Below are 24,581 nucleotides of genomic sequence, written 5' to 3'. Positions count from 1 at the left end.
GACAACAGTAATCCTATCACTAGAGCAGTAAACTCAAACCGATTATATGAAGGATTTAAACACTTGCATGCCTAGAAACTTCGAATGCAAACCCAGAAAAGAACAAACAGATAAGTAACAGCATGCCATTCAATAATAAAGCAAAAGGTGCAAAGAACTTACGATGAAGTGTTGAAACTGGGGGTCCTGCTGTGAATCGAAAAGAGACAAGAAGGACTGATAGTAACAAACGAAGAGGAACTGGAGAAAATTGCAAAGTGTTTAAAGGCGTGGTTTTGGGTCTGAGAATTTTCTCTCTGGGAAATTTGAGCAAAGTTGGCAAGAAATGGGAAGTAACCGAAATGAAGAAAAGGTGGTGGCTTTTATAGGCAAAGCTGCATGAGGAACAGGCGTCATCACCTACCAATCAAACGGTGGGGGAAGCGCACGATTCGAATGCTCAAAGATCAACGGACCAGATTGATTTGCAATAAAGGCGGTGGAAACGTTTGAGTATCCGTCTGACACCATTAATGCGCCGTATCAATCAATGGGCGCGAAACGAATCGACCCCTGCAGAAAGTGAATCGCTGCATTAAAAGCCATCATTAAATACACCCTCACGCGCTCAAAGCTCGTGCCAGGAAACCGAGGAGTCAACCGGAAGTACTTGAACAAGCCTTGTTTTATTTTTCAAATAAACAAGGCTTGGGGGGTAAATGTTGCCCCTGATTTTGCCCAATATACGTGGACCAACCAGATAAGGACACGTGGATCAAGCAATTTACAATATTTGCTAAGTCTTTATGCTATAAGGTAGCGTCCAGGACGTAGCTCCCGGAGAAGGCATATGGAACTCCATATGCTCCCGGAAGCTCGAGTAACGCTAAGGCATCTCCGCGAGGTGTCAGGTTTCTCCTGAGCAATCAAGTCGCATTAATGCCGCATGGGAGGAAGCGTGTTGGGACTGCTACACGCAATAAAGTCTGACGGCACAACCTCCAACAGATAGCTGCACAATAATGATTGTTTAAGTCTAGCGACGGCTACACTGTGAAGAGTCACATCAGTCAAAAGGCAATAAGGACATTCCACATAAAAACCATACAACACCTAGGGATTTGACCATGCATTACCCATGGTATATTCATTGGGAATGCCCAACTTTATGGATACTTACAGATACACTTGTAAGGATAATTCTGGGGATCACCCCACCAAAAACACTATAAATACCCCCCTCAAAGCTCATTAAAGGGGATCGAAAATCTGGGGCTGCATATGAGCAAGTAGAGAAAATACTCACCAAGAACATTCTCTGTATTTATAAGAGTGAAACACTCCCCAAATACATTCTCTGTATTAAAGACATCCATAAACACTACTACAAATATATCTTTTATTTTCGTTTTTTTTCTTTAATAAATTAAAATTCCGAAGATAAAACTATTTTAATACTTGCTTCATCAATTTTTTTGTGAAATTTTAGTTTTATTTTCGGTTTTTATAAATAACCGAAATTAAAAGTGTTTATATTTATGCGGGATACACTTTTGTCTTCGCTATTTACTAATATAATTTCCGAAGACAAAGGTGGAGACATTTATTTTCGGTCATTACATAAATAATGAAGACAAAAGTGTTATTTTCCACTTTTAATCCAAACCCTTAATTTCCCTCCTCAAACCCACGACTCTTCATTTTCCCCAATTTTTGTCCAAACCCTTAACCCTCCTCAAACCCACACCTGAAACCCTCAAACCCACCCAGCACTCTTCGATCGGTTACAGCTCTCGACGAGGACGACGACGACGGAGACAAGGAGGAAAGACAACGACGACAAGGACGCCTCTTCCTCCTCCTCAAATCTTTCTATTAGAGGTAAGCTTTAAGCTTTCATTGTCGATTTCTCATTTTGAAGCAACGAATAATTCTGACTGGTGTTAAGGTTAAGAGTAAAAAGAGAAAATAGTAGAAAGAAAAAGAGGACTGGCTGGCTGGCTCTCTCAATTCATAAATTAACAATATTTTTCATTGATGATTAGAAATAATCTTGGGTGAAGCTCCTGATTATAAATATATGTGTGTGTATGTTGTGTATGCATGATTCTACAGCATGATTCTTGCTCTGAGTACCAACACATATTGTTTTGTTTTTCAATGGAATGTGTAATTGTGAATGTGTGTATATTGTGAATTAATAAAATTTAGAGAGACCAACGCATGTGATGAGTGGGTCTTTGGTAGAGCAAGTTCTGTGGAGTTAGTACCCACACGACAAGACTCTCTTGAAGGTTCATTTGTCATATATATCTACGCTGCTTGTATTAGCTAGGAAGCTATATATATATATACTACTCTTAACATTGTTATTATTGATTTAAAAAAAAAAAAACATTGTTATTTGTCCCAACTATTACCATACTACAATTGGCTTTAGTGAAGTGAGTAGTAATAGTGGCCTATATAGATATATCCCACCTTGCCCAAATTCATTTTTGTGGCTAGAGCCTAGAGTGTCCAAGGTGGATGAAAGAACAAATCTGTATACACACACACGTGTAAACAGGATAAAATAATTGGTTACAAATAATTGGCAATGGAAGCCAAAAAAAAAAAAAAAAATGGAATGATGATCTCTGTTTTGTTCTGTTTTAGGTTTAGAAGACTCTCTCCTATTTTGAAATTTGAAGATTTTAAAAGACTAGCATGTACGAACTTGAAAAGGCACATGGCAGCTTCAATGAAAGTTAAGAATTTAAAAGGAGTCTTTCTTTTGTGCCTTTTATAAGCAATTGTTCGTAATTGTCCAAAACGAATCTCAAGTACTCTCAACTCTGAACTCTGAAATAATTATTTTATTTAAATTTGGTAATGACTTAGTTTTCTTTGTTAAAAAGAATTGTACTAAGGAAATCATATATATAATAACTCAATTTTTGCAAGCATCTATCTATGCAGACTGTTGGCGTTTGCTTAACGTTTTCTATGCAAAGAACTTTATCAGAGATCCAAACATTATCGACATAGGTAACGTGAGAAAATGTGTGTGAGAGAGAGATCCATAAGACTAAATATATCCAATATCATTATCAGATCCATAAATTGGCCGAAAGTATCTATAAATATATATTCAACAATAATAGGTCTCTTTATATATATATATTATATTAATAATAATAGGTCTATTTATATATATATATATATATATATTTCCTCATCAAGTGGTATGCGACAACAAGGAGAGTATTTTAAATTGAATCAAGTTTCAAATAAGGTTTGGATGATGTTGTTTATTACATCATTAATTTATTATGGGGAGCCATGTGCATATCACCTTCAGCCCTATTAGCTTTTGTATATCTTCGTGTAGGGATAATGTTTACGATTCTTCCGTGTATATTTATAATTCTATATGCTGAAAATATATAAAATTGCATTTTCAATAATTATATATATATATTTATATAATTCTAGCAAGTATAACTAATAACTGTATTTTTTTTATTAAAAAAAAACTGTTAGAATTGGATGAAATATAGCAGCTTTTGTCGTTATCCCCACATGGCAAGCATACACGTTTAGACACCTTAAAATAATAAAGAATAAAATAACTAGTCTTTTTGTTGTGTTCTTAAGTGTTGTGGTCGGCCACTTACTTGCAATATGGATATAATAATAAACTCATTGATATTCATATGTGTCCTTCAGCACTCATTGAATTATACGAACCCAATCCAATAAATATCTTATGGTCAATGGTCCCCTCTTTACCTTTATCAAATTGTTATGGTCACATGGCTAATCATCAATAGAAAGTACTATATTTCTTTAGCTATATATTGTATTTGATTCATTAATTATATATTTAATTTGTTATTGATTGAGATTATAGACAACATAATCATGATAGAGAAATAGTTATGGTTTTTTGAGCTAGCCTTAATATATATGAGTGGTCTTATGGTGCAGACTATTTTTCTTTCTTGTTTTCTTCATAAATTTGACCTTCAATTGATAAGAAAAGATGAGTATAGTAAAGTGAAATGACCTTAATTTTTGAGTTTATGATTAGTTGTGTATGCCAACTAAAAAGGATAATGACTGGAATTGGCTCTAGTTTTCATGGAAGTTAATTGCCTTGTAGTTAATATACAATCATGTTATCTATTCATGGCCAATGTTATTATTAACATTCTTTTTAATTGTATTTATTTGTAGGTTTTGTGGTTAAGCATCAAGAATCTAAATTGGAAGGAGAGTGGTTAAGCATCAAGAATCTAAATTAGAAAGAGAACACGATTTTTTCCAAGTTTTGAGCTAGAGGTATATATAATTTTTCTATCTTCTAATTAATTATTAATAAACATGTTAGAGGAGTTTGAATATCTTAAATATTCATCCGTAGTGAAGTAGGTTCTGCGAATACATGTACTGCGGTCGGATGGGTGGAATTTAATTTTTTTTGTTGTGGATTGTTATATGTTTTGATTTTGTGGTTAATTTTTTTCGGGAACGTCCGATTTATAGTTGTTATGCTGCCGAAATTTCGGTAGAATTTAGATTAATATTTTGATTTAAGTTATTACAAATTTACTTGTTAGGAATTTATTTTAAATTTGCGGTATGGATAAATCGTGGATGCTTGAGAGGAGAGAAACACCGCAATTTCTAGATGGGTTCAACAAATTTCTAGAGTTTGCCCTAAAAAATTCTAGTAATCACGAACGAATTCCCTGTCCGTGTGTAGATTGTTGTAACGGAACAAAAGGGAATATTACGATGATAAAGGATCACGTAATTTGTCGGGGTTTCAATAGAAGCTACACTACATGGTATTGGCACGGAGAGCGATCAACTAGTGACCCATATCCGTTAGGGAAGCGGGGGGTAGATGATTTCGAGTTTAATGATGTTGATGACTTTCCTATGGAATTGCTTGATGAAGCACAAGAGGAGTTTCTTGATGATCCTGAAAAATTAGACAATTTGGTTAGTGATGCAGAAAAACCCTTGTTTGATGGTTGTAAAAAATTAAGATTACCAACATTGGTAAAATTTTACAACATTAAAGCTGAAAATGGGGTGAGCGATAAGGGTTTTAGTCAGTTCTTAGCTGCTTTTAAAGAAATTTTGCCTGTTGATAATTGTTTTCCGGTGTCGACATATGAAGTGAAAAAAACTTTAAATGCGATAGGATTGAAGTATGAAAAGATCCATGCATGTCCGAACGATTGTATTTTGTATCGAAAGGAATATGCAGACATGGATAGTTGCCCAACTTGTGGTTTACCTCGCCACAAAACGAATAAGAGTGAGGAGAAAAGGAAACTTATTCCTCAAAAAGTGATGTGGTACTTGCCTTTGATTCCTCGTCTCAAACGATTATATCGTAGCTCGGAGCACTCTGAAAACTTGATATGGCATGATACTAAGAGAGTGAGAGACGGTAAACTTAGGCATCCTGCAGATTCGCAAGCATGGAAAAAAGTAGATTACTTAAATCCAGAATTCAAGTTAGAACCAAGACATCTTCGTCTTGGTCTATCTGCAGATGGAGTAAACCCACATAGATCACTGAGTAGTAGGCATAGTTCGTGGCCTGTCTTCCTTGTTATGTACAATCTTCCTCCTTGGTTGGTGATGAAAAGAAAATTTAATATGCTTTCGCTCATGATCTCAGGACCAAACCAACCGGGCCATAATATAGACGTATACTTGGCACCATTAATTGATGATCTAAAAGAGTTGTATGAGAATGGTGTTGAGACATATGATGGTTTTAAAAAAGAAATGTTCAAATTGAAGGCCGTGTTATTGTGGACTGTTAGTGACTTCCCTGCTTATAGCAATTTATCGGGTCTGAGCACAAAAGGTTACCAAGGTTGTCCAATTTGCTGCACTAACACACGAGCACGTCGCTTGACGAATGGACACAAAATGTGTTATATGGGCCATAGACGGTACTTGCCTCGAGATCATCCTGATAGAAGGAAAAAGAAAGCATATGATGGTACTGAAGAACGAGATAGTGCTCCTTTGCCAATGTCAGGGGAACAAATTCTTGAACAAGTAGAACATGTAGATTTCAAGTATGGAAAGACACAAAAAAGAAAGAAAACAAATAGTTGTTTTCAACGAAAGTCAATTTTTTTTCGTCTTCCATATTGGAAAGATCTAATGGTTCGACATTGTTTAGATGTTATGCATATAGAAAAAAATGTGTGTGACAGTATCATCGGTACCTTACTTGATATTCCCGGCAAAACTAAAGATGGTTTATCAAGTCGTTTGGATCTTGTTGAAATGGGAATTAGACAATCTTTGGCACCTGAACAGAAAGGTAAACGCTTATATTTGCCTCCTGCATGTTACACTTTGTCAAAGAAAGAGAAAGAAATTGTTTGCAAATCATTATCGAATATGAAAGTCCCTGATGGATACTCTTCTAACATTAAAAACTTGGTAAATACGGATGAATTGAAGCTAATGGGTATGAAATCACACGATTGTCATGCGTTAATGCAACATTTGCTTCCAATCGCCATCAGATCGGTCTTACCCAAAAAGGTTAGAGAGTGTTTGACTCGTGTTTGTATTTTCTTCAATCAACTATGTGGGAAGGAATTAGAAATGAGCAAGTTGGATGCATTACATGAGGATATAGTCAAGACTTTGTGCAACCTTGAAAGGTATTTTCCACCATCATTCTTTGACATCATGGTACATTTGATGGTTCATTTAGTGAGAGAAGCAAAGTTGTGTGGGCCAGTTTGGGCAAGATGGATGTATCCATTTGAAAGGAATATGAAAGTGCTCAAAAGCTATGTGCGTAACCATCATCGACCGGAAGCTAGTATGGTTGAGTGTTATATATCAGAAGAAGCTGTTGAATTTTGTTCAGAGTACATAGCTGGAGTTGACACAATCGGAATCACCAAACCAAGAAATAATTCAGATGAGTTTGATAAAGGATTGCGGGGGAAAGGAGAAATGGTTACTGTATCTAGGGCAGAGTTAGATCAAGCTCAATTAGTTTTAATGCACAATAATGCAGAGGTTCAACCATATATAACGTAAGTTATGCATTTGGTTGATCAATTGAATTCATAATCCATTCAATTAACTAATTTTTTTTTACATATATTATTTTTGATTTTCAATTTATTTTGGTGAAGGGTAGTGAGCATATGGAGTTATTACAGTCAATGATTCCGAGAGGTCACAAAAACAAACAGAAGTGGGTTATAGATGAGCATCGTAAAACATTTATTAGGTGGTTAAAGAATACCATTCTAGCGAAGTTACGACAACCAAATCATGGAGTATCAGATGTGTTGAATCGCATAGCTCTTGGACCAACTTTTGACGTATGGAAGCATCAAGCTTACATTGTCAATGGTAAACGGTTTCATACAAAATCTAGAGATGATGCTCGAATGGTTCAGAATAGTGGTGTATGCATAGTTGCGGAGTCCTTACATTTTGCTACTTCAAAGGATAATAATCCAGTTTCAGGTACCATGACATATTATGGAGTGGTGAATGAAATATGGGAGCTGGATTATACATTGTTCCGAATTGCCCTCTTTAAATGTGAATGGGTAGATGTTAATGTTGGAATTAGGACCGACGAGCTTGGATTTACTTTGGTTGATTTGAATAAGAAAGGAAGCAAGGATGATCCTTTCATCATGGCCACCCAAGCAGTACAGGTATTTTATATACCAGATCCTGCTAATGGTAAATGGTCTGTTGTGTTGTCGACACCAGAAAGAAAGTTCGCAGAGAATGAAGATGATGATGAAAATGATGATTTAATGCACGAATGCTTCATTGTTGGACAACGAGTCCATGAACAAGTCGATGATGTTGAACATGATGATGTCTTGGACGATAGTGAATTCATACGAAATGATATTGAGGAAGGAATTTGGGTTGACTGTGATTCGATCCAAAAGAAACGAAAAAAGAAAAGAAAATGTGTTTAGTAGGTAATTATTTCTTAATATTTTATGTGATTGAAATATGTAACTGCCATTGTATGTTGAATTGTTTCTTAATATTTTATGTGATTTATTGACATATGTAACTACCATTGTATGTGTAATTGTATCTTAATATTTAGTAAATATGTTTATTATGCAGATATGGCAGATAATGTGCCGACACATGATTGCTCGGGAGATGAGAACTCAGGAGATGAGAACTCAGGAGATGAGAACTTAGGTTATTGTTTGCAACCTCCTAACCATCGAGGTCCTACACGGATGAAGCGGATATGCCAAAGAATGGATAAAGGTGAAAAAATAGACCTTGAAGTTAATGACAAAGGGGAATACTTTGGAGATATGTATGGAGAGATGATATCATGGCTTGGAGTTAGATGTCGACAAACAATCGGTATCAATTATAAAGACTGGAGATATGTGGATCAATCGTTGAAGGACAAAATTTGGAAAGACGTGCAAGTAAGTTAATTATACAAAATATACTTATTATGATGTTTTCTAAACTATTTACTAACTGTTTGCTTTCTACATATAGCGTGGTTTCAATGTTCGTGCAGATTGGAAAAAAGATTGTCTTAAAATTGCAGGACGAATTATGAAGGATTTTAAGACAAAAATGACATGCGATGTCATAATGCCTTTGGCCAAAGAGAATAAGGTGAAGGAGCTCGCAATTCCCCCCAAAAACCATCCTGAAATTGATCAAGAAGATTGGGTAAAATTTGTTGCGAGTCGTCTAACACCTGAACATATGGTACATATATGTATATTCACAACATTTATATAATTAGCTTTGATATATGAGCCTTACTAGTATGTAACTTACACATTTTTGTTGTAGGCTTTGAGAAAGGCACAATCTGACCGAGCTTGCCAGAATACATCAAGGCACCACTCAGCTCGTAGAGGCATGGTGACTCTCCGAGAGGATGTGGTAATGAATTACATGTTTTTCGATATTCTAATACGCTTCACCATTTTCCTAACTAAACTTTACAATCAACAGCTAAAACCTGAACCAAAATGTCCATTCAATATATATATATAGAACCACCTGTTTGCCTTTTGACTAATTAAACACAATGTAATTAGTTGATAACATTTTGTTTTGTTAAATAGAGCTTTGACTTAAGGCCATGAGACTTAATAAGGCCATGAGACTTAAGTGGGCATGATTCCTAGTTGGAATTAGGATCATTTTCAATCAATTTATTATTTTTTTAACAATTATATTCCCTTATTAATTACATGTTTGTTGCAGAAAAAAGAAATCAAAATTCAAGATCCAGCCCGCCATCATGTTTGGTTAAAATCCCGCAAGAAAAATAATGTCCTAGTTACGGACTTGGATAGGGAGATTGCCGCAAGAATAGTAAGTGATATCTAACACAATTCAATAACATGAATATATGACTTGTTATTATAAAGTATTAACTATTATCAATCATAATGCATAGGCTGAACTCGAGGAAAAAGTAAACTCAGGGGAAGTTTTGGCCAGTGGTCGGAATGACATATTGACTCAAGCATTAGGGACACCTGAGCACCCTGGCCGGGTCAGAGCTGCTGGGTATGCCACTTTCTTGATTTAATGTTAGATTATTTTTTATTTATTTTACTTAATTTTTTATTAAATGAGTGTTCCAACTGTTATTTGTAGGTTCACTGCAAAGGCTAGTAAGATATTTGGTCGAAAGAAAAGGGCTAAATGTAGTGAATCATCCTCCCAAAAACAAGAAATTCTTCAGCTCAAAAAAGAAATTGAAGAATTGAAGAAAAAACTGTATGCTGCACAAGAACAAGATGATGGTAATGACAACTCCTCAGAAGAAAATGATGATCACTTAGATGATCATCAGGAGTTTGGAGGGTACGAAGATGATAATCAGACACCTCCTGTCATGTACAACTTCTCATCCACTAATAACAACGAAGTACTTTTGTGTTCAGACAACATCCATAATATAGTGGCCAAAGGTGTGCTTAAGATACGGTAGTCCAGTAACAATTCATACCGTGCAGTATAAAGAAGGGATTGCACGAGTTTTAATTACAGAACAACTTCAAGAGGAGGCTGAAATTGCTCATCCTATCGAAAATATCCGATATGTCTATGAGACAAAGGACATATTTCTTCCTTGGCCAAAACATTTAATTTTAAATTTGGATAAGGTAAAAATTATTTTTTTATTGCCATATATGATTAATGCATATTTATTGTATATTGATGCTATAATTCATATTTTACAGGTTCCCATATTCCCGGATGTCGCATCCACCCATAAATCATCGTCAAAGGGGAAGCAGATAGCAACCCCTCACAGATCACCGAATAAAGGGAAACAGATATCAACTCTTCCTGCTATGTCTTCGGCTGGATCACAATCAAATGTCAGGATAGATCAAGTGGACAAGAATGCAACATTCAAGCCGGAGGTCTGGGCTCAAATACCTGTATGTCTCCACTTTTTAGTTGAAGAATTTATAAGGAGGAAAGGGAAGTGGAGCGTTGTTGAAGTTCCAACTGATCCAGACTTCATGCCACCTCGCACACATATTATCTTGTCATCAGAGGATGTAGAGCAGGTTGGAACCTTAAATTTTATTGGATGTCAAGGCATGATCTTTGGAATTAGGTATGTTTCACGTAATTATTTTTGGAATTAAGTATGTCTTACATAATATTTTTCCCATTTATTAAAATGTAACACTTAACCATGATAAATTTACGTAGATGCATTTGGGAGGATTTAACGAATATGCGGGAGTATTTCAAGTTCTTTGACCCAGAGCTACTCAATGCCACGGACAAAGATGGAATTGTCCACCAAGAAGTTGTTATCAAATTGGCTGAATGGTTGAATACAATGAATAACAAATCTCAGATGTTCTTCATACCGTGGAACTACGAGTATGTACAAGTACTATTTAAGGACTAGTTAAGTATAATTTAATTCTTCTTTTTAAATTAACACTTAATATTTTCTTATTAATTTCTTATTAGACGTCATTGGATGCTTGAGATTGTTTGTGCTGGGAAGATCATTCACTTGGACCCTTGGCTTAGACATAAACGCCCTAAGATGACTATTGATCTCACACTCCAAAGGTACTTTTCAATTTTCATTTTAAAATTATAATTTTAATTTTCTATAAATTTATACCAACTATTGCTAATTAAATCAATAAAAATCATTGAATTTAATTAGGGCATATGAACTGCTCGGAGGTTCCAACGAGTTACTTGGAACATTTCCAGGAGTAACCGTTGCAGCGTGTCCAAAACAAACATTGGGAATTGAATGTGGTTTTTATGTACTTAGGTACATTAATGACATTGTGAAAGCTCTAAATTCATTCGTTGTGATAAGAGAAAAGGTAATTAAGCTATAATTAGTTCATTTATGTATACCCGTAAATAGGATACTATGCTTATAAATAAGTGATACATATAACTAATTTACACTTTAATTTTACAGTTTGGAAAGATGGACACATACGATGTGGAGACGATGTTGCTACCACTGCAACATCAATGGTTATCGAAATTGACACGATACTTGTACTAGTTAACTTTAGACTTTTAATTTTAGGCAATACTTATTTTGTGTATTTTTTTTATTAGTAAGGACTTAACATATTTTGTAATGTATACTTTAACTTTGTTATAATATAATTACAATGTCTTTTGTACTTAATTTTGTTATATAATTGAAATAATATTTATTTTTATAATTAGTTTATAATTATTTCAAAAAAAATTAATATATAATTAATTATTTAATAAAAATTAATATATATTTAAAATATTTAAATATTAATCGAAAATATATTTAACAATAACCGAAGATAAATGTCTATTTTCTCTTCTGATATTCGAAACATATGTCTTCGGTTATTAATTAAAAACCGAAGATAAAAGTAACCTTTGTCTTCGGTTATTATATAAAAACCGAAGACATAGATACCTTTCTCTTCGGTTTTTATATAATAACCGAAGACAAAGGTTACTTTTATCTTCGGTTTTTATATAATAACCGAAGACGTAGCCTCACCTTCGACTTCGGTATTTTAAAACATATGTCATCGCCTCAAACGACTTCGGTTGCGATTTTTAATAAAATCCGAAGATAAACTGGCCTAAAAACCGAAGATAAAGGCCCTTTCTCTAGTAGTGAAATAACAAAGACTCGTGGACTAAGGCTCATTAATGCCCCAACCACGTAAAAATCCTTCTCTCAATTTCTTACAGCTCACTAACTTTATAATATTTTATTAGTTGCCGAAAACCTCGGTCAACACAATGAAATACAAATTTATCTTATTTGTCAATTTATTTGTAGTAAATATTTGTGCCATCTAAAATAATATTTTAGCTCATCCCTAACTATTCCACTTGGGTGATTAATAAAAATTTATGAACAGCTTATCAACATTTTGAGGAGAGATATTGAATAATATTATCACACATGATTCTTGCGAGTATCATTATTATCATCCTAGCCAGTTGCCACTTCCATCTCCATCCTCTTAAAGCACCCTAAAGTGTGGGTTTAATATTTAATATTACCCACACAAAATAATTCTACCCAGCTCTTAAGTAATATACTAAATTTGTAAGCAAATTTAAAATATCTGACATTTGGATGGAAAGGGAGAGAAAGAAAGAAAGAAAAAGTCGTACATCCACAAATACTTTAGTAACTTAGTTAGGTAGTTCCGGTAGAACATGAAGAGTGGATTAATTCTTGAGGAAGTCCGAGACTAAAGGAGAAAACTCCAAATTTAGAGGTGGATCAATCCTAAGATTATTAAGCTTATTAATTTCTTTATAAAGGGCTCATGTAGGTTGGCATAGCAATAGTATCGAGAGAAAGAGAGAGAGAGAGAGAGATATATATAAATATAATTAAAATCAAGAGATATATATAATAGTATCGAGATGGGAGATGTAGAGCGCATTTTCAAGGAGTTGGACATAGATAAGGACGGTCAAATCTCGATAAAGGAGTTGGGTGAGGCACTCCAAAAGCTTGGCTCAGTTACAGAGGAGGATGTCCGACGGATTATGTCTGAGATCGACACCGATAGCAACGGCTCCATCTCTTTCAAGGAGTTCTCCGATTTTGCTCATGCTAACGCTGGCTTGATCAACGATGTCGCCAAGATATTCTAATTAAGTGATCATCAATATCATCATCATCATCATCATAAAGTGCACTCCTGCACCCATTCATATTCCATATTCATTCTTTCTGTCTACCATTTTTGTTTCGCATATTATATATCAAATATGTAATAGATGTTTTTTTTTTGGATTAAGTAATTAGTAAAAATAAGTGAATAACTCATCTTCTTTTTGTTTTGTTTCAATTAATTATTGTACGTGTTACAATTCATACGTACAGATAATAAAACAACATTATCTATACAAAAGGGAAACTTTTTTAATTCTGTAGAAAACTAGCTAGCTATAATTCAACTCCCATATACAAAGGTCGAAGTTAGTTAGAACTGAGGTGTCATGCATACTCAATTATAAATATATATATTTATAATAAGAAAATTTAGGACTAATGAATGCAGCCTTATAACGATCATGCTCATTAATTATAGTATCATGTTCAATGGATGAAAGTAGGTGCAATGGGAGTCAAAGGAATGGCTGTTATTCTAGAGCCCAAAATATTAAGGTCCATCAATTATATTATTTATTATATAATATAATGTTTAAGATTAAAATTGTGATATGTTATATATATTATTACATATAATATAATTAGGAATTATATGCATGTAATAATCACAATATTATGTGATTAGGAGTTACATATAGTTGTAACATATAAGAGGTGGAGTTAATATTTTGTAACTTCCACATGATCACTAATTAAGTGTGTAAAGACTGGTTACACAACTTAATTTTTAAAATTCAAAAACTATAATTCAAATATAGTTGTTGGGGATTGAATTTTATCATTTATAATGTGTATAAGTGATATAAAATAAAGTGGGAATGGTTTGGAATAAGTTCGAGTGTTATTTGCAAAAGCTGAAAATTTTAGTAACTAGTAACTAGTTACTATTTTTTTTAAGCATTAATAGTAGAACGTTTTTTGCTATTGGGATGGCTTTGAATAACTCCCATAACCTCCGAATCACCCATTTAATTCCATTTACACCCCATTAAGAAATGGTAACAGCCATTGGGTGTGTGATGTTTGAATTTCAAAGTTTGTGATCCTAAACACTATAAATAGAGGTCTTGGTTCACCCTTTGAGACATACTCTTCTCTTCTATCTTTCAAACACAAAGCTAGAGAGTTCTAAGGCTTGATAATTCCTAGAAGTATTTCCACAAAGCCCTAAGTGTTTCATAGAGGGGGAAATAATCTTCTTGGACAAAGGTGTAGAAACTTTGTTCAAGCTTTTGGTGATCCCCATCTCCACTTTGAGTGTTTGTTCTTCTTTCTTATTTTGTTCTATTCTCAAGTTTTATATTATTTTTTTGTTCTCCTCTAAACACTCCTATATATATACTATCATATATTTATATGGCAAAGGATTCTCTATCGTCTTGTACTGACTGTGGAAGAAGTCACGTACAAAATAATATTAATATAATATAATATAGTCCAATTAAAAATGTCAGCCACACATGATGAAAAAATAATATTTTTTTTATTTTTATAGATTTTGGGTCAGAACTTATATCGATTCTAGTCGGTTTATTTTTTTTATTATTTTTTTTTTGTATTTTTTGTCATTTACTATTAAGGTTATTATTGGACAATATATTAATTTTACACTATAAATGTTGTTTTTTAATTGTGTAGTGTAGTTTTGTCCATTTGTTATACTATGGTGTCATGCAATACACAATAATTACTTTTTTTTTTTTTTTGAAAGCACAATAATTACCTTAAAACACACAATACTTCCTAAAAGATTCACATTATTTTATTGGTTTTTATAAAAATTTAATGCCCTTTTTTTTTCTTAAAAAAATTTGATGTCTTTGTTGTGTAGTTAAAATATATATATTTTTTTTAGTGAATGTAAATACTTAAAAGAAAGAAACAATTACATTAACATTAATATTTATTTCTATATTTAAATTGGTAGGCACTAATAATTATTAATTGTGCTTACGATGTCGCTGAGAGTGAGGAGTTCAAACTCTCTCTTTTTAGATTTCAATCTCCTATTCTAAACACTTGTGCGGTGTTGTGAAATTACATTTCTCAGTCTCATATGTGTAACCGTAAAATTCTTTATTAATTATATATTTATATTTTGTTAAAATTATTGTAAAATAATATAAATATTGACAATAATCAAGAATATTATAAAATGAGTGAGATTACCATACTTACGTATAAAATTAGAAGGTTTATACAGGTTTTATTTTTTTAAAATATTTTTCTAAATAAAAAAATGATAATTGCTCAATAAAAATAAATATAGATCCATTTAAAATGATATGTCTTGCATTGCATGAAGTATGTCGTAAACATGATGAGTAAATTTTATGACTATTATATTAGTTTTTCTTTAAGAATATAAAATTAAATTTTGTGAGTGAATTTTATTATTTCAAAAATTAATGTTAATGATTTCATTTCAAAAATTACGACCTCTTAGTTAATTTTTACTTCTAAAATCACATTTTTAAATATTTTTTTTAAAATTTCTTTATATAGAAGTATTCACTATAATTCTCAATCAATTTTATATATAATTTATAGTATTGAAAATAAAATTTTCATATTACGTGTGTTCAAAAAAAATATCAAACTTATTTTCAATACGGTAAATTATTTGACAAATTTTAAAAATTTACAAAAATAATATTGTAAATATAATATACCGATATTAAAAAATTGAAAAAAAAAATATTTTAACATGTATTTTTGGTCACATATTGACTAAAAGATTGTATTTTATATATACAGGAAATTAATTATAATGTTAAATTTGGGTTTCAGTAATATTTGTGCATTAATAAGATATTTTTGACATTTATTGGAATGGTTTATCTCATCTAGCCATGTACAGTAATGAGTTTTTTTTGTTTTTTGTTTTTTGAAAAAATGCATTTATAATTGATTAGCTATATAAGGAGTTGAACATTTGAAATAAAATATAGATTAAAATAAATTGTAGAAACCAATATTTTAAGAAGTTGATGTTTCATTATTTAAAAATAAAATTATGTTACATTATTTAAAAACAAAAAAGTTATTGTTAGCTGCCCTTATCTTATTATTTGTTGGGAATAGGTGCTTTATTATTTCCATACATTTTCTTAACCACAAGATTATGGATGTATATAATGGATGACTCAGATTTGTGGGCAGTACAACTTCCGCTTCCGTACGGGGCGTGACCAAATTGGTGCCATATTTATATATTGACTATATAGTACTATATATATATATATTATATATACATAGTATATATATGTTGGGTTTTATACCTTAAATAAAACTCATTTCAATATAATCAGATTTACTTATTAATATAGATCAGAAATAACATTAAATGTTGCATGGTTCACATGATTTATTTCGCGGACCCAGAATTTAAAGTGAGAGGGGGCGTAAATAAATTTAAAAAGAAAATATAAAGTGTAGTTAGTGGGATTTGAACCTTTACCCTCTAACCTATTTACCAACTACCTGAACCATTACAACAAGGTTACTATTATGTCTATAAGTATCATCTTTTAATACAAATATATGCTGTAACTAATTAAAATACATATACATTTTTTTCTCGATTTTTTTTTTCAGGGGGGGCGACTGCCCCCCCTCGCTACAATGTGGGTCCGCCCCTGTACATAATGTATAAATTCATCTGAAACCCTTTTCACATACTTGATCCTGTTTATTGTGCTGTCAACACATTGGAAAATAAACATGACTATGTGAATAAAGTTTGCTAGATTTATCAGACACAGGATTTTACTAATATAATAATCTACAACAGAGTTTACTTGCATTTGGAGAAATGCTATGTTCTTTCCAGAGCATTGGTTAAAGTAAAGCTCAGGTTGGATGCATGGAGTACGCATCGGAAGGGACCGATATTGAACTTTGACTTAGATTTATTAAACTTACCGTAATATCTATTCAAGTAAATATCGCCTAGTTGATCCTAGATCAAATGATCTTAATCTTGTTATGATTAGGCTCAATCTCGAGAGGCTATTCGTGTTCTTTGATTTGTTAGTTAAGCCTACTTTTGGGTCAGGGTGATACGTACATTTTGGGAACACGGTAGTGCAATTGAGTGGGAGCGCTAACATAAACAGGGAATCTATATCTTCTATTTGGCGAATAGTAAGTAAAGGATGATCTCCTTCGAGCTTGACCAAATGAAAATAAATGGTGGAGATCTCATTTCACATAAGCTGAAATATCATTTATACGGGGTTAAGCGTTTTAAGGATTAAATACATTGTAGGGTGTAACGGTAATCTAATCCCTTTACAGTGTAGATCATTCATATAGAGGATCATTGATCAAATTAGGATTATAACAATGGATAACTCTAGATGTGTCTATATAGTGGAACATATAGAGCATTCTATATACTGAGAGTGCAATTCTAAGTTCTATGCGTGGATTCAACGAAGAATTAATAAGTCAGTGAATTTAGGTTATAAATTCTTGATCTGCTTATTGGAAGCTCGGTTATATAGACCCATGGTCCCCCCACTAGTTGAGACAATATTACTTGTAAGACTCATTTAATTGATTTTGATTAATCAATTATAATTCTCAAATTAGACTATGTCTATTTGTGAATTTTTCACTAAGTAAGGGCGAAATTGTAAAGAAAGAGTTTTTAGGGCATATTTGTTAATTAAGATACTTTGTATGGTTCAATTAATAAATATGATAAATGACAATATTATTGAATAATTATTTATAGCTATTAAATAGTTAGAATTGGGATTTAAATGGTTGAATTTGAAAATTGGTATTTTTGAGAAAGTAAGATGCAGAATTGATAAAACTGCAAAATTTGCAAAAGTGAGGCCCAAATCCATAAAGCCTTGGCCGACCACTTTTATAGGAAATATCATCTGATATTTTCATTATTTGAATGCCAAATAATTCAAGCCTAACCCTAGTGGAATGCTAAAAATAGATAGTGAAGGATTCAGGAAAATTACACTAAAATTTTCTACTTTTTCCTTTAGAGAAAAACCTGAGCCTTTCTCTCTCCCTATCTTTAGCCGCCACTTCTTCTCTCTCTTCCCTCTTGAATTTTGAAATCCTTAGTGTTAGAGTAGTGCCCACACACAGCAAGTGATACCTCAATCATAGTGAGGAAGATCGTGAAGAAAGACTTTCAACAAGGAGTTTCAGCACTAAAGAATCAGAGAAAGAGATCCAATTTCAGATATTGATAATGCTCTGCTACAGAAAGGAATCAAGGGCTAGATATCTAAACGGAAGGAGTCGTTTAATTCCGCTGCACCCAATGTAAGGTTTCCTAAACTTTATATGTGTTTATTTCATCGTTTTATAAAGTTCATATTTAGGATGTTAATCAACATACTTGTGAGTAGATCTAAGATCCTGGTAAAATAATTTCCAACAACTGGCCTCAGAGCCATGGTAATTGATTTTCTTGCAAGAAATTTGGACTTTAAAATGATTGTTCGATGTTTTGGATGGTATCATGTTGTATTGAGTGTTATATGATGATTGATTGATGTTTGTGAATTTTCGTGAAAAATAATTGAATATCTGTTTCTGGAATTATTTTTATTGTATAGTATGGAAAAAATTAAGCAAGTTACCTTTTTACAGAACTCAATTTCGATTTAATTTGAATTAGTTATGATTTTTTGAAGTTTCGGAAAAATTTCGGGATTGAGCAACAGAATTCCGCGCGCGGAAATCATGCAGATTTCACCTGCGCCGAGATTTCACGCCCAAACACCCCTCATGCGCGCGCGGACGAGTATGCACAGCATACCGTCCGTACAACTCGCATTTTTTAGTTTTTCTTCGATTTTTCATGCTTTTTCATGGATTTAACTTCCGATTCTTTGTGTAGTTCTGTATTTATACATTTACTATTCCTAATTCATTTCTAATTATCATAATTAAATTAATTAATATGTTTTAAATTTAATTCATGATATTAGTGTAATTTGAATTTGAAAAATAGACAATATCTATTTTTTTTGCTTAATTATCTATCTTATTTTTAAATTTGATTATATCTTATCTTATTTTTAAATTTAAGGTCAGATATTAAATTTTTTTTTAAATTAATTTTTTTTTAAATAATTTGACCTTATTTAAATTTAAAATAAGATAACTATAATCATGTAATTTTAAATAGATGTAAGATATTTTGCTAACTTTTAAATTTTGTTATTTTATTTATTTAAATTACATTTAAAATCTGAAAAAGATATTTTTTTTATCTTTTTTAATTTTTTATTTATAAAATAACATTTAATTTTTTAAAAGTAGTTAGCAAATTTTGGAATGATATTTAGGTTGATTGAAACCTAATTTTTCAAAATTGTAGGTTTAATTTTAAATATTTTATATATTTTAATTTCGAAAATTTTCAAATTTTATTTTTTAATTTTTCGAAAATAAATTTTTTATTTATTTAATTAATTATTTTTCGAAATTATTTATTTAAAATTAAATAAATCCTACATCCAACTATCCAGCTAACCTTGTTGCAGGAGTATGTGTTTTAGCTTGTTTGTAAGTTTTTGAAACCTATTATTGCTTGATTGCAAATAGCCATGGTTAACTTGTTAACAGATCCAATGATATGATTTTAACTCATGGCTCCCTTGGTCAAGTAAATAATTTGTAACAGGTATATTTACAATCTTCTTTCATCTGTGTATGACCTAGCAACATGATAGGATCCATCCAAATTGTGTGCCTGTGTGAGCTTATGTGTTTAATTTTATTATAGATGCATATAGGTTGTTGTTGCTAAATAAAATATCATAGTTCTTGATAGATTTTATTTAGGCCCATTTAGTTTTTGGGCCTATTCAATTAATAACAGTTGTTCATTTTAAGGTTAAATTCCTCTCTTTTGGGCCTTGTGTGAGAGTTGGGAGCCATAGTAGTAGGTACGACATACTGAACCCAACACCCCCTCACATGAACTACTCCAATTGTGAAGGCCCATTTGCCTGATTTGAATAACTGTACTAGGTTAATTAAACTAGTTTAACCTAATAAAATTGATTAGCAACATAATTAATTTCATTTATTTTGAAATTAATTTAAGAAAATCATAGTTTAAAGAATTTTATTCTAAGCTAAACTATATGTATTTTCTTGTATTTAATTAAATATAGAATTATAACCATCTAGATTCTTTCTGAAGCTTAATTTAAATTTTTCATTAAATATTCCTATTTAAGTTGATATTTAGTTATCTCTAACTAATCAACTTAAATCTGAATATCTTTTGGATTTAAAATTTCAAAATTAAGTTGAGAAATTTCAGGAATTGGTTATTAAGATTCTTTAGATATTTTTTAAGTTGATATCTTTTCCAATATTAACTTAAAATGGAATATTTTCAAATTAAGTGGTTACAACTTAATTTTTGATATTTAATTAAATTTAAATTTGAAAATATTTAAGTTCTAGATTTTTCTAATACAACTTAAATTAGATATTTTTTCAAATTTTGTGGAAAAGATACTTAGTCAAATAAGATATTTTCTAGATAGTTATTTCTAGACTACTTATTATTTCTAATATTAATAGGAAAATATTATACATTGTGAAATTAATTATTTAAATAATTAATTTTGCTACAATTTATTTTAAGTATATTTTTCCTAGTATTAAACTAGAGATTAATAATTAAGCCTTCTCTACACTTAATTATTTATTTCTTGAATTTAATACATTTAATTATTTTGAAAATTAAATATCTAAGTTGATTTTCATCATGATACTTAAATATTTCTTTTTCCTGACACTTAATTAAATAAAAAATTATTTTTAGTTGAAATTTATTTTTTCAACTAAATTTAAATAATTTTCAAAATATATTTTTTCTTTATTTTATTAATTAAATTTCGAAATTGCATTTCTTAAATGCTGGAATTTCGAATTTTATTTGAAAAATAGATTAAAGTTGTAAATTATTTATTTTAATTTTGGACCAACTTAAATCAATGATTTTTTCATTTAATGATTAATTAAAATAAATGAAGTAAAATATATTTTATTAGAAATTTAATTAATTAGTCAAAGGAAAATCTAGATAGGTGATATTTTTGCTTGAAGTATTTTTCCAGTGTATTTAATTAAATAGAAAATTAATATTTAAGTTGATTTTCATCATCATACTTAAATATTTGAAATTTTTCTTATATATATATTTAATTAAATAGGAAAATTATATTTTTTGTTGTAAATTAATTTTATTAATTAATTTTGGGCCAACATTAAATTAGAATAATTTTTCCAGGATTTATTTTTTATTTTAACATGCATTTTCAAAAATTGTATTCTTAAATACTTTAATTTTTTGAAATGCAATATATATTTATAGAAAATTAAATTTAAGTTGTAAATTAATTTAAATTGATTTTGTAACAACTTAAATTGAATATTTTTCTAAATATTTATTGGAAATTATTACTAAGATGGAAGAAATTCATGTTATTTTCATATCCATCTAAGTAAAATTTATAAATATTAAATTAAAATTTATATTTAGAATTTTTCATTCTAAATTAGAAATTTTAATTAAATAAATAGATTAAATAAAGAGAATCAAAGAAAATACAACTCTCTTTAAATAATGATCTTTATTATTAAGATATTCGATCTCCATTGTTGGTTTTACATCGCGTTTGTTTTAGTTAGTAATCCTCCCTAATGGAGGAACGTTCATTAGCAATTTTGCACCGTTTAATCTCGAAAGATAAGTAGTTTGTAAGTGTTTTATATGGTATGGATCACCCTAATGGTGGCGACCATATTTGACTTGCAAATTATGAAACAATAATGGAAGCTCATAAGATAGAATTGCCTTGACTCTCGCCTAAACGGGACAACGCTGAATTCCAATCTTGATCGAATAAGAGGTTGCTAGAATGTTTAACATTTTAGATGAGCTGACAACTCTATTCAATGGATGGTAGCTTTGACTCTCGCCTAAACGGGACACTGATATCAGTTTGTTGAAAACCTTGGAAATTATTTAGGATTGTATGTTTTAGTATTTTCACTTGTCATTCCTACTTGCTATATGTTTAATAATTTCTGAATTGTGTATGAATTTATATTGAACCATGTTATTTTCTGTTATTAAGTTGTAGTTTAATTTCGAATCTTCATTGTTGGTCTAACTTGGTTTGTTTATCTAATGAGATAAATCCCTAGAGGATTTTCACCATTAGACATGCATAATAGTGTTAGATCTCGAAAGATAAATATTGTATATGCGACATCTAGCTGTTCATCAATTGATGACACCTTAGTCTAGTATTTTTACGATATGAAACAAAGATTGTATAAATAAGATTACTTTGACTCTCGCTAATCGAAGCATCGTTGGATTCTTATTTATAAACGAAATTATCCTAATTCCTCTTAGCTTATTCATTTCGAATTAGCTCAATAACATATCATTGGATGAATGGTCTATAAATCATTTCATGTCATTCTATATTTTCTCTTAAGAAATTAAATAACGCATATGATTATAATCCTGAAATTCTATTCCCAATTGATATAAATCCTCAATCTTAGAAATCTCCTATTGTATGGGCAAATCAGACATAGAGTTAAATTAGTAGTGGTGGTCCAAGATAGAATTACTCATTATATTTGGTATAAATTTAAGTCTTTGACTTTAATTTTAGATTCCAAACAGAAATTTTCTTATATTTCAAATTCCAGGATACAATACAGTTACACTTTTACAAGTGTTTAATATCCATCTTCTATTAATGGATTCAAACTGTATGGAATATGAGTTTGGTATTCTGTGACCAGAATCCACTTGCACTATTCTAAGAACTCTTTGATGTAACTAAACCTAAGTCATCAAAAGACACAACCACGCATTTTTATTAATCTATGGCATTTGTATCTTGTTCATAGTGGTTTTGACAAGTTCAATCTCTGCAAAGAGTTAATATGCCTATATCCACTGAAAATTGTTCATCTCATTCGCAGATGGATGTACATTCAGGGGTGGATATGAGTTTTTCGTTGTATGCTTAAAACGATCACTCTAGATTATACCTTATGCAAAGAAATTTGAAATGTTTCTTAAATTTCTAGCAATGGTTAAAACCATTAAGGTAAGTGGTTAAAGATCTTGCGAACTGATAGGGGGTGGAGAAATAGTTAGTTGATATGCAGTTCAAAGATCATTAAATTGATTTTTGAATTATATCCAAACTTACCTCCCCAGAAATTTCGAGTTGCATATTGATGATTAGTTACTAGTCGTTGCCTAAATCCTTCTATGGTAATACAATTTCAGAATGATGTAATGGTTAAGTACTTAATGTAAATCATTACTAGATTCATGGATGACCTAATCAAAATCTTAAGAAAATCTAGGACTGTTAACCATGGTTTCTTAGCTATTCTAAGTGATTAGGGGTGGACCATCCCATAGTCAATAGATAAAAAAGTGTTTGTTCAAACAAATACTACTTTTCTAAGATAATGACTAAGTCTGAAAATAAAGTAGCAAATAAAGGAGATATTTATTTCTTGATTCCAAAAGTGTTCTATCATCTTATATGACATATGATGATCCCATTGCCTCTGTTGTCTTGTCATAACCAAAGAGGTTAATACCATTTAGTTTTCTTAGACATAATTCACGGTACCTTGTCGTAGTGGGAGAGTTTCTAGGAACTCACCTTCTTATGACTTGGGAGACACTAGTGATTTAAAATCCATTGTGAGTTTAAACAAGTAATGGATTGTCAAGATGAGAAACTAAGAAGAAAAGCCAATAGAACTATGGTTTAATCCATTCACATGGAGTAACCTAAATTTTTCTATTACAAGGACATAAAAGGAAATTTTGTTAATAAGTCTATTCAATGGACTTAACAAAACTTCATGTTCCTAGTATTATAGGTTTGAGTTTATCTAAACCTATGGCTTATGGTATACCTGGTAATTACTTACTCTAATGCAAGCAACTTACTTTAGTAAGATGCTGAAGCATTTTCTTTCTAATGGCAATCTATAGAAGCTTCACAACTTCTTAGGCATAGATTTTATTTATCTAAGGAAAAGTCTCAACTATTCCAGAAAAGACAAAGCCATGAAAGAATTTCTTAAATCAACAGAGAGAGGTCTTAGATATGCTTTTGTATGCCATAGACCAGACACCTGCTGTTGAGTGGGAGTAATGAGTAGGTATCAGATTAATCCAGGAGAAGAACATTGAAAGACAATCAAGTAAATCTTAAGATTAAGAAGAGGAACTATGTGACAGTCAGTAGTCCCGTGATCCGTAAGGGGAAACACCGGGTAAGCTGTACAATCCCACACCGCCTGGGGAAGGTCAAGCGCGATGATTCTGAGACTG

At 31.3% G+C, this 24,581-nt stretch overlaps 3 protein-coding genes across 3 annotated transcripts; all 3 read left to right on the top strand.

Moving 5' to 3' along the window:
• Positions 1-1,429: 1,429 nt before the first annotated feature.
• LOC133030906 (uncharacterized) lies at positions 1,430-7,295 on the top strand. Its single transcript, XM_061103932.1, has 3 exons — positions 1,430-1,860; positions 4,201-4,305; positions 4,584-7,295. The coding sequence occupies exon 3, from the start codon at positions 4,606-4,608 to the stop codon at positions 7,057-7,059; it is 2,454 nt and encodes an 817-aa protein (XP_060959915.1). The 5' UTR covers positions 1,430-1,860; positions 4,201-4,305; positions 4,584-4,605; the 3' UTR covers positions 7,060-7,295.
• A 517-nt stretch (positions 7,296-7,812) lies between these two features.
• LOC115720195 (uncharacterized) lies at positions 7,813-9,988 on the top strand. The gene is made up of 7 exons (XM_061104898.1): positions 7,813-7,973; positions 8,128-8,450; positions 8,527-8,745; positions 8,833-8,925; positions 9,253-9,363; positions 9,449-9,561; positions 9,652-9,988. The coding sequence occupies exons 1-7, from the start codon at positions 7,961-7,963 to the stop codon at positions 9,986-9,988; spliced, it is 1,209 nt and encodes a 402-aa protein (XP_060960881.1). The 5' UTR covers positions 7,813-7,960.
• Positions 9,989-9,996: 8 nt separating this feature from the next.
• LOC115710807 (uncharacterized) lies at positions 9,997-11,689 on the top strand. The gene is made up of 6 exons (XM_061103933.1): positions 9,997-10,163; positions 10,242-10,627; positions 10,726-10,902; positions 10,996-11,100; positions 11,201-11,369; positions 11,471-11,689. The coding sequence occupies exons 2-6, from the start codon at positions 10,356-10,358 to the stop codon at positions 11,558-11,560; spliced, it is 813 nt and encodes a 270-aa protein (XP_060959916.1). The 5' UTR covers positions 9,997-10,163; positions 10,242-10,355; the 3' UTR covers positions 11,561-11,689.
• Positions 11,690-24,581: the final 12,892 nt, after the last annotated feature.

Source organism: Cannabis sativa, chromosome 9 (genome assembly GCF_029168945.1).
Source record: "Cannabis sativa cultivar Pink pepper isolate KNU-18-1 chromosome 9, ASM2916894v1, whole genome shotgun sequence".
Classification (NCBI taxonomy): domain Eukaryota; kingdom Viridiplantae; phylum Streptophyta; class Magnoliopsida; order Rosales; family Cannabaceae; genus Cannabis; species Cannabis sativa.
This window is presented reverse-complemented; position numbering and strand designations above follow the sequence as displayed.

Bases quoted from the DNA above. Each gene is read 5' to 3' on its own strand.
- LOC133030906 (XM_061103932.1), top strand. From the start codon at position 4,606: ATGGATAAATCGTGGATGCTTGAGAGGAGAGAAACACCGCAATTTCTA.
- LOC115720195 (XM_061104898.1), top strand. The intron at 8,746-8,832 runs GTACATATATGT...TTTTTGTTGTAG, and splicing joins GTCTAACACCTGAACATATG to GCTTTGAGAAAGGCACAATC. The intron at 9,364-9,448 runs GTAAGTGATATC...CATAATGCATAG, and splicing joins GGGAGATTGCCGCAAGAATA to GCTGAACTCGAGGAAAAAGT.
- LOC115710807 (XM_061103933.1), top strand. From the start codon at position 10,356: ATGTCTTCGGCTGGATCACAATCAAATGTCAGGATAGATCAAGTGGAC. The intron at 10,628-10,725 runs GTATGTTTCACG...AAATTTACGTAG, and splicing joins GGCATGATCTTTGGAATTAG to ATGCATTTGGGAGGATTTAA. The intron at 11,101-11,200 runs GTACTTTTCAAT...GAATTTAATTAG, and splicing joins ATTGATCTCACACTCCAAAG to GGCATATGAACTGCTCGGAG.